The sequence below is a fragment of the Bos taurus genome, chromosome 7 (assembly GCF_002263795.3).
Source record: "Bos taurus isolate L1 Dominette 01449 registration number 42190680 breed Hereford chromosome 7, ARS-UCD2.0, whole genome shotgun sequence".
NCBI lineage: Eukaryota > Metazoa > Chordata > Mammalia > Artiodactyla > Bovidae > Bos > Bos taurus.
In genome coordinates this window covers 4,365,928-4,380,870 of record NC_037334.1, presented here as the reverse complement: position 1 = coordinate 4,380,870, position 14,943 = coordinate 4,365,928, and the positions used below count along the sequence as shown (strand labels likewise).

The 14,943-nt window shown below is 47.5% G+C and overlaps 1 protein-coding gene and 1 long non-coding RNA gene across 4 annotated transcripts in view; one reads left to right on the top strand and one right to left on the bottom strand.

Annotated features, from left to right (window-relative positions):
- Positions 1 to 444: 444 nt before the first annotated feature.
- Positions 445 to 12,046, bottom strand: LOC112447321 (uncharacterized). Its single transcript, XR_009495135.1, has 2 exons — positions 11,777 to 12,046; positions 445 to 838 (listed from the first exon to the last, which is right to left on the bottom strand). It is a non-coding gene; the product is annotated as an uncharacterized lncRNA (long non-coding RNA).
- A 69-nt stretch (positions 12,047 to 12,115) lies between these two features.
- Positions 12,116 to 14,943, top strand: part of UPF1 (UPF1 RNA helicase and ATPase) — a 33,583-nt gene continuing 30,755 nt past the window's right edge. For all 3 annotated transcript variants that reach the window (XM_002688526.7, XM_005208480.5, XM_010806543.4), the window contains exon 1: positions 12,116 to 12,614. In XM_002688526.7, coding sequence (XP_002688572.1) covers positions 12,393 to 12,614 — 222 coding nt within the window. In that variant the 5' untranslated portion in view covers positions 12,116 to 12,392. The remainder of the gene's footprint in view (positions 12,615 to 14,943) is intronic.

Sequence of the window (14,943 nt, the reverse complement as noted above, 5' to 3'; positions counted from 1 at the left end):
ACTTTTGCTCCCACCTAGGTTGGGTTCTCAAGAAGCTGAGCCTGAGATAGGGATTCAAGGTTGGGTGGGTTTGGAAGAAACCAGTGAGGGAGAAGAGAATGCATGACAAGTTAGAGAAGGAGCAGGCAAGGAAGTGGGCTCAGCTGGACTCAAGCCTCCCCTTCTTTAGGGTGGACCCGAGAGCGTGAAGAGCAGCAAAGTTGGTCTCATTTTGCTGGTTCCCCTGCCAGTGGGTCTCTGGTGTGGGCTTGCCTAGGGTGTGTGTGTTTTGGGAGGCGTAACCTCCCCACTGGGCAGTCAGGATGAGGGCCATTCACAGTGGGTGACTGTGAGCTGTTAGCAGACAATATTTGCAACAGCTGAGTTGGGTGCACTGGCCAGTAGAGGAGCTCTGAGTGAGGCAACTACAGCATCCTCTCCAAAGAGATACTGTACATCAAAAAATCATGCTGACAATAATTTAATCACAATTATAATCAATGAGTTATGGGACCAAACTTGGGTCCACTTGCCCACTCACAGTAAAACCAATCTGCTGACACTGGGTTGTGATGGAGGAAAGTGCAGCATTTATTGCAGGGCGCCAAGCAAGGAGTCCAGGCAGCTAGAGCTCAAAAGGCCTGAACTCCCTGTTGGCTTTCAGGGAGAGGTTTTTAAAGACAGAGTGAGGGAGGGGAGTTTGGGGTGTGTGATCAGCGTGTGGACATTCTTTTCATTGGCTGGTGGTGAGGTGACTGGAAGTAAACATCATCAACCTCCTGGTTTCAACAGCTCTGGGGTCTGTGTGCCTGTGGGCAGCATGCAGTTAACATCTTCTGCCTGGTCGGGGGTTCAATATCTGCAAAATAAGTCAAAGGACAGGACTCAGAATATTATCTATAGTCCTTGAGGAAGAACTAAAGTTTCTTGAGTCTGTTTATTTAAACTGTTACTATGTATCTCACTTGACTGTCTTCCTTTCTTGCTACATTTTCTCACTTCTCTGATTAAATTTGTTTGGAACTTGGGGAAGGCCTAGGAGGCTAAAGTTATTTCTACAGAGGAGAGGCAGGTGAAGGACATGGGAAGTGAGGTCTGCCCTGCGAAGGTCCTATAGGGTACTGCTCAGTTACAAACTCTGGTTGTGAAAAGAGCTCCATCAGAGGAAGGGAAAGGAAGGTCTTGGGGTGACTGGGAAAAGATGGATAAGGCATGGGTCTGGAATTCTGGTGACCATGTCTCTCAAAAGGCTAGAAAACTAAAGTGCACTGGAAGGGCTTGAGGCTCAGCTGCTCCAGACCACATTCTAGGGCTGGCTTCCTTCCTGAGGCACCTCAGCCAGGATATCTTCCAGCCCATGACAGCTGGGGCTGACCTACCCTTAGGGATGTAACATCCCAATCTGAGGTTGGGACAAGTCATTTGTTACTAGTGACAAACACTTAAGTTGTTTTGAATCTTTTGCTTTTACCAACTAACTTGCAATTAAATATCTTGCAGGGCCTTCCCAGGTGTCGCAGTGGTAAAGAATTTGCCTGCCAATGCAGGAGACACAGAAGACATGAGTTTGATCCCTGGGTTGGGAAAACCCCTCGGAATAGGAAATGGCAACCCTCTCTGGTATTCTTGCCTGAAAATTCCATGGACAGGGGAGCCTGGCAGGCTACAGTCCTCGGGGTTGCAAAGAGAGGAACATGACTGTGCGCCTGAGCACATGCACATGTAAACACCTTACATGTCTGTATCAGTTATCCATTGCCATGTAACAAATTACGCCGAAAGTTAGTAATTAAAATAACACACACTTGTTATCTCATAGTTTGCAAAGGTCAGGAATTAGGAAGTGGCTTGTCCAGGCATTTCTGGCTCTGAGTCTCTGAGGAGCTTGAGGTCAAGATGGTGGCTAGAGCTTCAGCTAAAGGACACTCTCCTGAGGCTGCAGAGCTCACCACCACACTCGGGGGGCAGCAGGTGTTGGCTGACGGTTACGTTTCTCAGTTGCTCAGTTGTGTCCAGCTGTTTGCCATCTCATGGACTGTAGCACACCAGCCTCCTCTGTCCTCCCCTATCTCCCAAAGCTTGCTCAAACTCACGTCCATCAAGTTGATGATGCCATCTAACCATCTCATTCTCTGTAGCCCCCTTCTCCTGCCCTCATTCTTTCCCAGCATCAGGGTCTCTTCTAATGAGTCAGTTCTTTGCTTCAAATGGCCAAAGTGTTGGAGCTTCAGCTTCAGCATCAGTCCCTTCAGTGAATATTCAGGGTTGATTTCCTTTAGGATTGACTGGTTTGATCTCCTCACAGTCCAAGGGATTCTCAAGAGTCTTCTTTAGCACCAACAGTTCAAAAGCATCCATTCTTTGGCGCTCAGCCTTCTTTATGGTCCAACTCTCACATCTGTACATGACCACTGAAAAAACCACAGCCTTGGCTATACAGACCTTTATTGGCAAAATGATGTCTCTGCTTTTTAGTATGCTGTCTAGCTTTGTCATAGCTTTTCTTCCAAGAAGCAAGTGTCTTTTAATTTCATGGCTGCAGTTACCATCCACCGTGATTTTGGAGCCCAAGAAAATAAAGTCTGTCTCCACTTGAGACGGAGAAGGCAATGGCACCCCACTCCAGTACTCTTGCCTGGAAAATCCCATGGACGGAGTAGCCTGGTAGGCTGCAGTCCATGGGGTCGCTAAGAGTCGGATACGACTGAGCAACTTCCCTTTCACTTTTCACTTTCATGCATTGGAGAAGAAAATGGCAACCCACTCCAGTGTTCTTGCCTGGAGAATCCCAGGGACGGGGGAGCCTGGTGGGCTGCCACCTATGGGGTCACACAGAGTCGGACACGACTGAAGTGAGTTAGCAGCCACTTGAGAGGTCTTAGTTTCCTCTCCCTGGTCCTCAGGACGTGGTGGCTTGTTTAACCTAGAGTAAGTGGCCAGGAGAGGGCAAGGCAGAGTCCCCAGTTCCTCCAGCATCATGCAATTACTTCTGTCACCTTCTATATTGCCTTCTATTCATTAGCTGCAAGTCACTAAGTCCAGTTGCACTCAAAGGGAGGGCAATCAAAAAGAAGTGTCAAAGAATTTGAGGACATATTTTAAACTTTCAAAATGTTGAGAGGGCAACTTTTAAATTGAACTCAAATCCTGAAGCATAAAATTTAAAGTAGACGATTCATTGGAAATTCCCTGGTGGTCCTGTGGTTAGGATTCTGGGCACAGGTTTGATCTCTGGTTGGTGAGCTAAGACCCTACAAGCGATGCAGTGTGACCAAAACAGACAAACAGAACAAAAACAAAACACACAAAAAATACGACAATTCATTGAATTTTCGTATATGCATAATGTTACACAACCACCACCACTATCTCATTCCAGAACATTTTTGTCATCTCCCAAAGAAACCCTGTATCTTTTGCAATCCCCCCTCCCCCATATCCTGGCCACCATCATTCTATTTCCTGTCTATGAATTTGCCTATTCTCAGTATCTCACAGGAGTGGAATCATATGGTATTTGTCCTTCTTGGCCTGACTCATTTCAGTGTTAATATTTGTATGTTAATCTCATCAAAAAATACCTTCATAGAGATCTAGAATAATATTTGGCTGAATATCTGGCCTAGTGAAACTGACACCCAAAATTAACCATCACAAGTCGACCTCTTGTCAACTTGGCAATCATACACATCTCCTCAAACCATACTTAATTTTCAAAGAAAGATGCTAACCAGGTCATCCTTTTACCTAACACAATTACAACTTTCCTGTGTACAATGAAAACGTACTAACCCTTTCTCTAGCAGAGAATACAAAGTCCTTGGGTAATATTTACTTTTGTCCTTGATATCCTGTAAGTTAAATACTACGATGTGAAGTTCAGTTCATTCGCTCAGTCATGTCCAACTCATCGCCAACTTCCGGAGTTTCCTCAAACTCATGTCCATTGAGTCGGTGATGCCATCCAACCATCTCATCCTCTGTCACCCCCGTCTCCTCCTGCCGTCAATCTTTCCCAGCATCAGGGTCTTTTCAAATGAGTCAGCTCTTCGAATCAGGTGGCCAAAGTATTGGAGCTTCAGCTTCAACGTCAGTCCTTCCAATGAATATTCAGGACTACTTAGACGTTGTGCTATAGTCACTATACTGAACGTTGGGACTTCCTGGGTGGTCCAGCAGTTAAGACTCTACGTTCCCAATGCTGGGGGCTTGGATTCCATGCGGTCAGGAAACTAGGTCCCATACGCTGCAACTAAGAGTTCAAATGCCACAGTGAGAAGATCCTACATAAAAGATCTCGCATTCAGCAATGAAGTTTGAAGATTCTGTGTGCCAGAACTAAGACCTGGATGCTGCTGCTAAGTCGCTTCAGTCATGTCCGACTCTGTGTGACCCCAGAGATGGCAGCCCACCAGGCTCCCCCGTCCCTGGGATTCTCCAGGCAAGAACACTGGAGTGGGTTGCCATTTCCTTCTCCAATGCATGAAAGTGAAAAGTGAAAGTGAAGTCGCTCAGTCCTGTCTGACTCTTTGTGACCCCATGGACTTCAGCCCACCAGGCTCCTCCGTCCATGGGATTTGCCAGGCGAGAGTACTGGAGTGGGTTGCCATTGCCTTCTCTGAGCACAGTCAAATAAATAAAGAAATATATCATTACATGGTCAGAGGATAAGATGAGGAAAGCAAAGATATTTGCTATATAGATATTACACACACATTCACAGCAAAAAAAATAAATAAAGGGTATGGCAGAAGCAACACAATATTGTAAAGCAATTATCATACCTCAATTAAAAATAAATAATTTTTTTTTTTTAGAAAGGAAGAAGTACTCATGATGATTTCAGTCCTCATTTCTGTAACTGGTCATGTGGTCATAGCTGGTATTAACTACCTTCTTCTACTACCTGTTCCATATTCCCTTTGCCCTCAGCAAGCACCTGAGTGATCATGGTTCTTTACCTCATTGAGTGACACAAAACTTCATTCCTGAAGGGTCTGGATCATTAGTAGTCCTGACTGAACTGGGTTGTTGTGGTTCTTTATTGGCCTTAATCACACGACCACGATAATACTCCCGTGAGAGTTGGACCATATAGAAGTATGAGTGTCGAAAAATTGATACCTTTGAATTGTGGTGTTGGAGAAGACTCTGGAGAGTTCCTTGAATTGCAAGGAGATCAAACCAGTCTAAAGGAAACTAAAGGAAATCAACCCTGAATATTCGCTAGAAGGACTGGTGCTGAAGCTGAAGCTCTAATACTTTGGCCACCTGATGCAAGGAGCTAACTCACTGGAAAAGACCCTGATGCTGGGAAAGATTGAGGGCAGGAGAAAAAGGGGACAACAGGGGATGAGATGGTTGGATGGCACCACTGACTCAACGGACATGAATTTGAGCAAATTCTGGGAGATAGTGAAGGGTGGGGAAGCCTGGTGTGCTGCAGTCCATGGGGTCTCAAAGAGTTGAACACAGTTTAGTGACTGAACAATGATAAACGACAATAGTAACAGATAGATGCCTGCATGGCTCTCCTGCAGTCCAGACATATTCTTCCGAACCTCCATTGTGGAGTAGCAGGCTACTTTCCCTCTTGGACATCATGATCCATCATCTCAGCCAGCACGTAACCCCCTTCCTTGCCTGTTGATTCAGGGGCCTGAGGAACCCAAAATGGCCAGGTGGCTAGGTAGCTGTAACTTCCAGTTCAATAGAATCATTGTTTTTCTCCCAGTCTAATCACTCCTCTCTTTGAAATAAAGACCTTGGGACTTCCCTGGTGGTCTAGTGGTTAAGACACTGTGCTCCTAGTGCAGGGTTGAGGCTTCGATACCTTGTTGGGGAACTAAGAGCTCACATGCCACACGAGTGCAACCAAAAAATAAATACAAAAATGAAATAAAGACCTCTAGGCCAGCAGAGCATAGGTCACAATGACAGGAAGCAAAAATTTTGCTAGGCTTCCCTAGTGGTAATAGTGGATGATGCCACTTCTATATCCATACCTCGGTTCCTGGGTCCGTGAATCTTGGCTATCAGATTCAGACCACATGCAGCCTCCTGGACAACCGTGCCTCAGCCCTGCACCTTGCTGGTACTGTAACTGAGTCTTCAAATGGCCATTCATAACTCTATCAAACCTGCTGCTCCAGGATGATGGGGAATATGGTAAGACCAGTGAATTCCTTGCCACACTTCATTTTCATTTGCTGTGCAGTGAGCTTCTCAATCAACAGACTGGTTCCAAATAGGAAAAGGAGTTCGTCAAGGCTGTATATTGTCACCCTGCTTATTTAACTTATATGCAGAGTACATCATGAGAAACGATGGGCTGGAAGAAACACAAGCTGGAATCAAGATTGCCGGGAGAAATATCAATAACCTCAGATACGCAGATGACACCATCCTTATGGCAGAACATGAAGAGGAACTAAAAAGCCTCTTGATGAAAGTGAAAGTGGAGAGTGAAAAAGTTGGCTTAAAGCTCAACATTCAGAAAACAAAGATCATGGCATCCGGTCCCATCACTTCATGGGAAATAGATGGGGAAACAGTGGAAACAGTGTCAGACTTTATTTTTCTGGGCTCCAAAATCACTGCAGATGGTGACTGCAGCCATGAAATTAAAAGACGCTTACTCCTTGGAAGGAAAGTTATGACCAATCTAGATAGCATATTCAAAAGCAGAGACATTACTTTGCCAACAAAGGTCCGTCTAATCAAGGCTATGGTTTTTCCTGTGGTCATGTATGGATGTGAGAGTTGGACTGTGAAGAAAGCTGAGCGTCGAAGAATTGATGCTTTTGAACTGTGGTGTTGGAGAAGACTCCTGAGAGTCCCTTGGACTGCAAGGAGATCCAACCAGTCCATTATAAAGGAGATCAGCCCTGGGATTTCTTTGGAGGGAATGACGCTAAAGCTGAAACTCCAGTACTTTGGCCACCTCATGTGAAGAGTTGACTCATTGGAAAAGACCCTGACGCTGGGAAAGATTGAAGGCAGGAGGAGAAGGGGACGGCAGAGGATGAGATGGTTGGATGGCATTACCGACTCAATGAGCATGAATTTGAGCAGGCTCTGGGAGTTGGTGACTGACAGGGAAGCCTGGTGTGCTGCAGTCCAGGGGTTGCAGAGTCTGACACAACTGAGCAACCGAAATGAACTGATAGTTGTACTGGCCTTAGTGAACGGAAGTCCACATGGCTGAGCTCGTGCATAACCTCTGTCCCTGCCACCACGGTCACTTGTTGATGTGGTCCATGGCATCGTGGCAGGAGTGGCTGGGGAGAGAAACACACTTGTATTCACGGAATAGGTCACTTTGTCCATCTGATTATTAAACTCCTCCTCTGCTGAGTTCAGCCTTTGAGAACATTCACACGGGATACAAATCTCTTCACATTCCCCACCCTCTCATTCAGGGAGGTCTATCCACACCGTCTTCCCCAGACTTTCTAGTCCCCCAAATTCCAGTCATGTTCCTTCCAAATACCTGACCATCCAGCCTATGAATCAGTGTGCAGTCATACATTTGGCCATTTCTCCCTCTAAGCAAAATAAACAGCTAAGTGTACTGGTTGAACTTCTGCCCACTGGGAGCACTCCCCTTCATGGCTGCCCTTCAGGGCTGTCACAGAGAGGCTGTAGCTTTCCAGCTGTCCACTTCTGGTGGATCTGCATGTTTTGCAGAATCTTCTGGAATCTAGGCCCAAAGAGAAATCTTGGGTCAACTGAATATAAGAAAGACTTCTAAAAATATCACTGAGCTAGAAGAGCCTTGAATTTTTGCTGAATGTATTTCCTACCCTCTGACATACAAATGTCTTACCAGTAAGTTTGGAATCATTGCTACTTCTCTGATCAGCATAATGTCGTCAATATAATGGACCAATGCGACATCATGTGAAAGGGTAATTTGATCAAGATATTGCAAACTAACGTATGACTTATGGCTGGAGAGCTGATGTACCCCTGGAGGTAGGACAGTGAAGGAACATTGCTGGCCTTGCCAGCTGAAAGCAAACTACTTCTGGTCTTGGACAAGGATGGAGAAAAGGCATTTGCCACCTCTATAGCTTGCATAGCAGACACTGAGGATGTGTTTATTTGCTCAAGGAATGAAACCACATCTGGTAGGGCAGCTGCAGCCGGAGTCCACTACCCAGTTACTTGTGATAACCCACTGGCATTCTCCAAGCTCCATCTGTCCTCAGCGCAGGCCCAGGAGCAGAACTGAATGGGGATGTGCAATCAATTGCATCTTTCAAGTCCTTAATGGTGACACTAATTCCACCCCTAATTGACACTTTTCCACCCCTCCAGGAATGCAGTATTATTTTTGGTTTACCATTTTATTAGGAAGAGACAGTACTAGTGGCTTTCATTTGACCTTTCCCACCATAAGAGCTCTCACTCCATAGGTCAGGAAACAAATGTGAGGATTCTTCCAGCTGCCAAGTGTATCTATTCCAATTACGCATTCCAGAACTGGAGATATAACACAAGATGAGTTCAGGGATCCACTGAAAAATGAACCAGATAAACTTCCAATAATAACTTGACTTCCATAACTCCCTATTCTGACTGATGGACCACAGTGATGTTTTGGGTGTCCTGAAATTTGTGTTGGTTCAGAGCCACTGTCTAGTAATCTGTGAAAGACCCAAGTATTTCCTTTAGCCTAGTGCACGTTCACCTTGGCATTGGAGAAGACTGGGAGAAAGCTTAACATAAGAATTTTTGGTAGTGTACTGGCTCCTTCCTCAAGGGGACTCAGCCTCTTCATTAAAGATGTTCTGGGTTTGTGAATTGGATCAAGTCAGAATTGACTGCTGCTGCTGCTGCTGCTAAGTCGCTTCAGTCGTGTCCAACTCTGTGCAACCCCACAGACGGCAGCCCACCAGGCTCCCCTGTCCCTGGGATTCTCCAGGCAAGAACACTGGAGTGGGTTGCCATTTCCTTCTCCAATGCATGAAAGTGAAAAGTGAAAGTGACAGGCTGAGGGGCCATGATACTCCATTTTTAAGATTCAAATTAGACTTTTATTCACATGACCTAAAACTTTTCTGCTTAAACAGATCAAGTAAGAATTTAGTAGGCTTCCCAACTATTTTACTTCTAAGAACGCCATGATCAGCTAGTCAATGCCATAGGGCTCTGTAAGTCAGACTCTTCTGATTGCTGCTTTTTTTCTCTCCGGATTGCTACTTTGACTCTGCTGTCCATTATGGTAACCACATCCGTCTTCAAAAGCTTAGGCGGGTGAGTAGGTCTTAAATGATAAATCTACTCTGACATTTTCATCTCCCTAAGCTTTTGACTCATTTCCTTGATAGTAAACTATAGTTACTGTTGAATTATTTCTTTCAATTTATCACATTTTTTCTTAAAGTATTTTTGGGTTTTGTTGTTAGGTGCTTTCATGTTTATAATTATTATTTCTTCCTGATAGATTGAAATTTTATCATTATCATTATTTAATGTTTTTTTGTCTCAAGTAACAATTTTTGTCTTAACATCTGTTTTATTTGATACTGCTCCTCCTGCTGCTGCTAAATCGATTCAGTCGTGTCTGACTCTGTGCGACCCCATAGACGGCAGCCCACCAGGCTCCCCCATCCCTGGGATTCTCCAGGCAAGAACACTGGAGTGGGTTGCCATTTCCTTCTCCAATGCGTGAAAGTGAAAAGTGAAAGTGAAGTCACTCAGTCGTGTCCGACTCTTAGTGATCCCATGGACTGCAGCCTTCCAGACTCCTCCATCCATGGGATTTTCCAGGCAAGAGTACTAGAGTGGGGTGCCATTGCCTTCTCCAATCTGATACTAGTATAGCCAATATAGCTCTCTTTCGGTTACTATTTACCTGGAGTATCCTTTTCCATGCAGTTACTTTTGGCCTTTTTGTTTCTGAATCTAAAGTGAGTCTTTGGGGACTTCCCTGGCAGTCCGGTGGTTCAGAGTCTGCACTACCAATGCAGGGAGCATGGGTTTGATCCCTGGTCAGGGAACTAAGATCCCACATGCCAAGTGGCAAAGAGAAAAAAAAAAGTGATTATTTTGCAGACAGCATAGCTGAACCATGATTAAAAAAAAAAGAAAAACACCTCTGAAAACCTCTGCCTTTTAACTGGAGCGTTTAATTCATTTACATTTAGTGTAATTACTGATAAGGACTTATTTCTGCCATTTTGCTATTTGCTTTCTGTATGTCATGTCTTTTTTCAATTCTTCCACTACTAACTTCTTCTGTGTTAAATTGATATGTTTTAGTGTATCATCCCAGAGAAGGCAATGGCACCCCACTCCATCGCTCTTGCCTGGAAAATCCCATGGACAGAGGAGCCTGGTGGGCTGAAGTCCATGGGGTCGCTAAGAGTCAGACACGACTAAGCGACTTCACTTTCACTTTTCACTTTCATGCATTGAAGAAGGAAATAGCAACCCACTCCAGTGTTCTTGCCTGGAGAATCCCAGAGATGGGGGAGCCTGGTGGGCTGCTGTCTATGGGGTTGCACGGAGTCGGACACGACTGAAGTGATTTAGCAGCAGCAGTGTACCATCCACAATGTCATTCTGCAAATGTGAGGCTATGTAGGAAAAAAGAGGAGATCCTTAGAAGTGGAATTACTAGGTCAAGGGCAGGGCAGGGCATGCACTGAAACTGCTAAGTTTTACCAGATTGGTCTTAAATGATGCTACCAATTCGATTGGATACTTTCCATAGAGGGCTTTGCATTTTATTGAAAGCATCTGTTAGCTTGCTAGGATTCTCCCTTAAACTGTGTCTTCCTGTAGGGGTGGGGGGGACCCAATTATTCATTTTTTATATTCCCACGTTTTTGTGCACAGGAAGCCAAAAAAGATGTGAAGAAGGAAAAAAGGAATCTTTTATCATGTCATGACAGGAATACTGGAAAATGAGGAACCATGCAGCAGCTGGAACTTTAGAAACAGCCATGCAAACCAGGAGCCCTGTGAACTGACTTCAAGTATCTAGTCCCAGAATCTTGGGAAGTGGGGGGGAGGGGTGGTTCTCTGGGCTAGGAGTTAGGAGATTAAGGCTCATAAACTAGTAATTAAACTTTTATTGTGCACCTTTCCCGTAAGTCAGCCCCTGTCCACATGGAACTTTTCTTTGTAAATACCTGGGAGTAAAGAGTAGCTCATTTATTCCTCATCCCACCTTTTTATTTATTTTTGGCTGTGTTGGGTCTTGGATGCTCCTCACACGATTTAGCAGGGCTACTCTCTAGCTGTGGCACACGTGCTTCTCAGTCCAGTGGGTTCTCTTGTTCCAGAGCACTGGCTGTAGGGGGTTTGGGCTTCTGTAGTTGTGGTCCAAGGGGCTTAGTTGCCCCACAGCATGTGGGCTCACCCCAGATCAGGGATCAAACAGTGTCTGCTGCATTGGCAGGCAGATTCTTAACCACTGGACCATCAGGAAAGTTCCCCTCATCCCATCTTAATGGCTATTATTTCCCTTTCCCAGCTGAGGAAACGCTAGGCTCAGAGAGGTAAAATCGCTTGTATAATTAAAGTCACACAGCCAGTAGGTGGCCAGGTTTGGGTTTCAACCCAGAGCAGTGCTCCCAATCGCTGTTATTTCATGCCTCTGAATAACACCATTGTCCAGAGCAGCAGCAACCACCTTTTCTGTGTGCTAGGCTCTGTGGAAAGGACTCTCCCCATTCACTTATTCAACCACTGCACACTGAGCAGCTACTATGTGCCCTGCGCCCTCATCTTAAAGATTTGGAGAAATTAGCCCAGGGAGTTTCTCCGAGTGAAGGGGACGCACCACACTTTCCTCGCCAAGCCTCCCCAGCTGGGTGTTCCACCTCGGTAACGCATCCAGCTGGCGCTCAATTACCCCATGGCACTATCGCCGCTTCTAGGGGCACAGACGACCACAGCCGCACCACCCGCTGCCCGAGTGCCACAGACAGCGGTTGAGGCGGACCCATGAACTCGCGTGGTCGCCGGGACGGCTGTTGGAAGCCCCGCCCCCGCGCGTGCGCGCTGCGCGTCCCGTCTGTCCGCTCGGCTCCGGCGGTACGGGCGCGGTTGAAGGCGTCCTCGAGGAGCGCGCGCGCCTGCGCCGTCGTCGGGCTCGCGCACGCGCACCTGCGCCGGCCTCACGCACGCGCACGGCGGCGACGACGGCGGTGGTGGCGGTTCCTGCCGGGGGCTGCGAGGGCGGGCGGCCCCGAAGGAAGCGACGGAGCTGAGGGGCTCAGCGGCTAGGCGCGCGTGACTCTCAACCCGGCTCGCTCCGCGGCGGGCGTTTTGAGCCGGTCCAGGGGCGCGGACGCGGCGGCGGCGGCGGCGACCCGAGGCCTGCGGCCTAGGCCTCAGCGCGGCGGCGGGCTCGAGTGCGGCGCGGAGCCGGCCGTAGGGCCCTACGCGGCGGCACAATGAGCGTGGAGGCGTACGGGCCCAGCTCGCAGACGCTCACCTTCTTGGACACTGAGGAGGCCGAGCTGCTCGGCGCCGACACCCAGGGCTCCGAGTTCGAGTTTACCGACTTCACCCTCCCCAGCCAGACGCAGACGCCCCCCGGCGGCCCCGGAGGTGGCGGCGCGGGGGCCCCGGTCGGAGCCGGCCCGGGCGCGGCGGCCGGACAGCTCGACGCGCAGGTGAGCGGCACATGGCGGCGCCGGAAGCCGGGGCCGGGCCTCGGCGGCGGGGGACCTGCTCGGGTTTCCCCTCCGGCCGTGCCGGGGCTGATCTGCTCGACTCCTGCAATCCCGCCTGGTCCAGAGTGACCCGGCCGGGTATCTCCCGCTCAGTACAGGTCCGGAGTAACCTGCCTCCAGTTTCTGCTCTCCAGCCCGACCCGGGTAAACCTACTTCAAGTCCTTCTCTGGTCTCTCCCGAGTGATCTCAGGATTTAGTTCCAGACTGAGTCTTAGCTGATCGGTCCCAAGTCCCCTTCCGGGCCTGTCCGAAGTGTCCGTCTCTGGCCTGGGCAGGAGTGACTTGTCCCCGAGTTCTCCTTCAGCTGGGTCAGTGCCCCACTCAAGCCAACTCCTGATCTGCGCCGATTCCCCCCTCAGTCTCATCTGACCGCTGCCCCACCCCCTTACCTGTAGTCTCTGGGCACCCCTGCCCTCGTTCATGCCCATGTGCGGTAGGTTTATATTTCATTGGGCCCACGGACGCTGGCGAGAGGAGGGCTGAGGCTCCTCCAGCAGAAACGGAATTTTTGCATTCAGTAGAGAACCCCAAGCTCGCAGACTTTTAAGATTATTGAGGAGGCAGTTTGCGTTTTGTTTTTTCTTCTTGCATTGCCTGTTGCTGAAACCGACCTGTTACGTAACTCCGCAGCCCTGCCTTGGAAAAGTTGGTTTTGAGTTTGTTCCTCCAGTGGGTGAGTGGTAGTGGGTTTTAAATATGTGGCTTTGCCACGTCAGGAACTTTTGTTCTTAATGATGTGAACATTTAGCAAAGGCTGCTTGGTTATTTTAAATTTGGGTTTGTGTTATGAGAGTGTATCCGGCATACACTTCCTGGATCTGAGTCCCTGACCCGGGATGGGAGAGGGCGCTGCCTATGGTCTTGGGCTAGGCTCCCCAGGAATGTAGCCATCATCCTGTGGGTCTCAAATTCCATTCCTGTGCCTGGCACCTCCCTCATTTATTTTCCTGAATTCTCAGCCACAGAAGAGCTATAGGCTTCACTTTGTCGCAGGTGTCCCTTGGCGTGAGGACCCACTGCCAGAGTCGGGGGAGCCAACCCAGCCTCAGCCAGCGTGAACTGAAACTGTCTCCTGGGGGCTTGCATTCTAGTTGATTGAGTCACTCCCGTGGGTAGACCACCCACTTGGACTTTCTTTTAGCCCCTAATAGAAGCAGAAAGCATTTGACTCATTCTAACCCCAGATTCCTTAAAAATAGAAGCTTAATGGGTGGGGCATCAGGGAGAACAGGTGTGCACATATCTGTTTTTTCCATTTTGTTGACATATCATGGGGGAAGGGAGAGTGTGCTTGGGAAATAAGTGAGCTGCTGTAAGCTCATGATAACACCTGTTATCAGAGTGGTTTCATGCTCTGTGGATGCTGTTTCCACAGCTATAACATGGGAGTAACAGCTGTATTTTTGTTACTTTTAAACATACCTGAAATCTGGACTCACGTTTGAATGAATAGAGCACACAGTGCTGTCTGTGATTTGTGTCCGGTGTGTCCAGAAGACGGAGGCTGAAGATCTCTTGGCTGAGCAGTGTGCCATGATCCGTGGCAGTTCAGGGAGGCTTTGTGGAACCTTATCGTTTTATTGCAGATCCTTTTTAAACTGTAGACTGTAAAACAGCAAACTTGGGTCAGCTCTGAGTTCTAGTTTTGTCCCTTGGGTTCTGTTTTTGATTAATTGTGGGGGCGTGTCTTTCTCTTTCTGTTGAAGTAACTAATTTCCTTTTTTTTAAAAATAAATTTACTTATTTTTAATTGAAGGATAATTGCTTTACAGTAATTGATTTCTTTTACTGCACCTGAACACTGAACTGTACTGAATAAGAGCATTAGAACACTCCAGCAGAGGGAAACATTACAGTTGCGCTCACTTGTTATGACATCAAAAGGGTTTGTCCTTTTTCACTTTTAGGTAACTCTGATGACCCACCCACCTGTAGCCTAACTTTGGACTTGTGTTTGGGGAAGGGGAGTGAAAAGTTGATTATCTCCTGTGTTGGTGGCATTGGCTGCCTATGACATTTGGGAGGTTTTCCCTTATTTGTCCTCAAGACTTGCTGTATAACCAAATGTATGGTGGGGCTTCTGTTCCGAGTGCCTTTTGATTTTATCTTTTTGGATGAGTGGCTGTGAATTGTCAAGTGCCGTGCAGCTCCTTTTGTTTCACAGCTTTATTGAGATAGAACTCACATCCCGTACACTTCAGCCAATCGGAGTGTGCTCCTCAGTGGCTTTAGTGCTGAGTGTGCAGCCTCGCCCACAGTCGGTTTTAG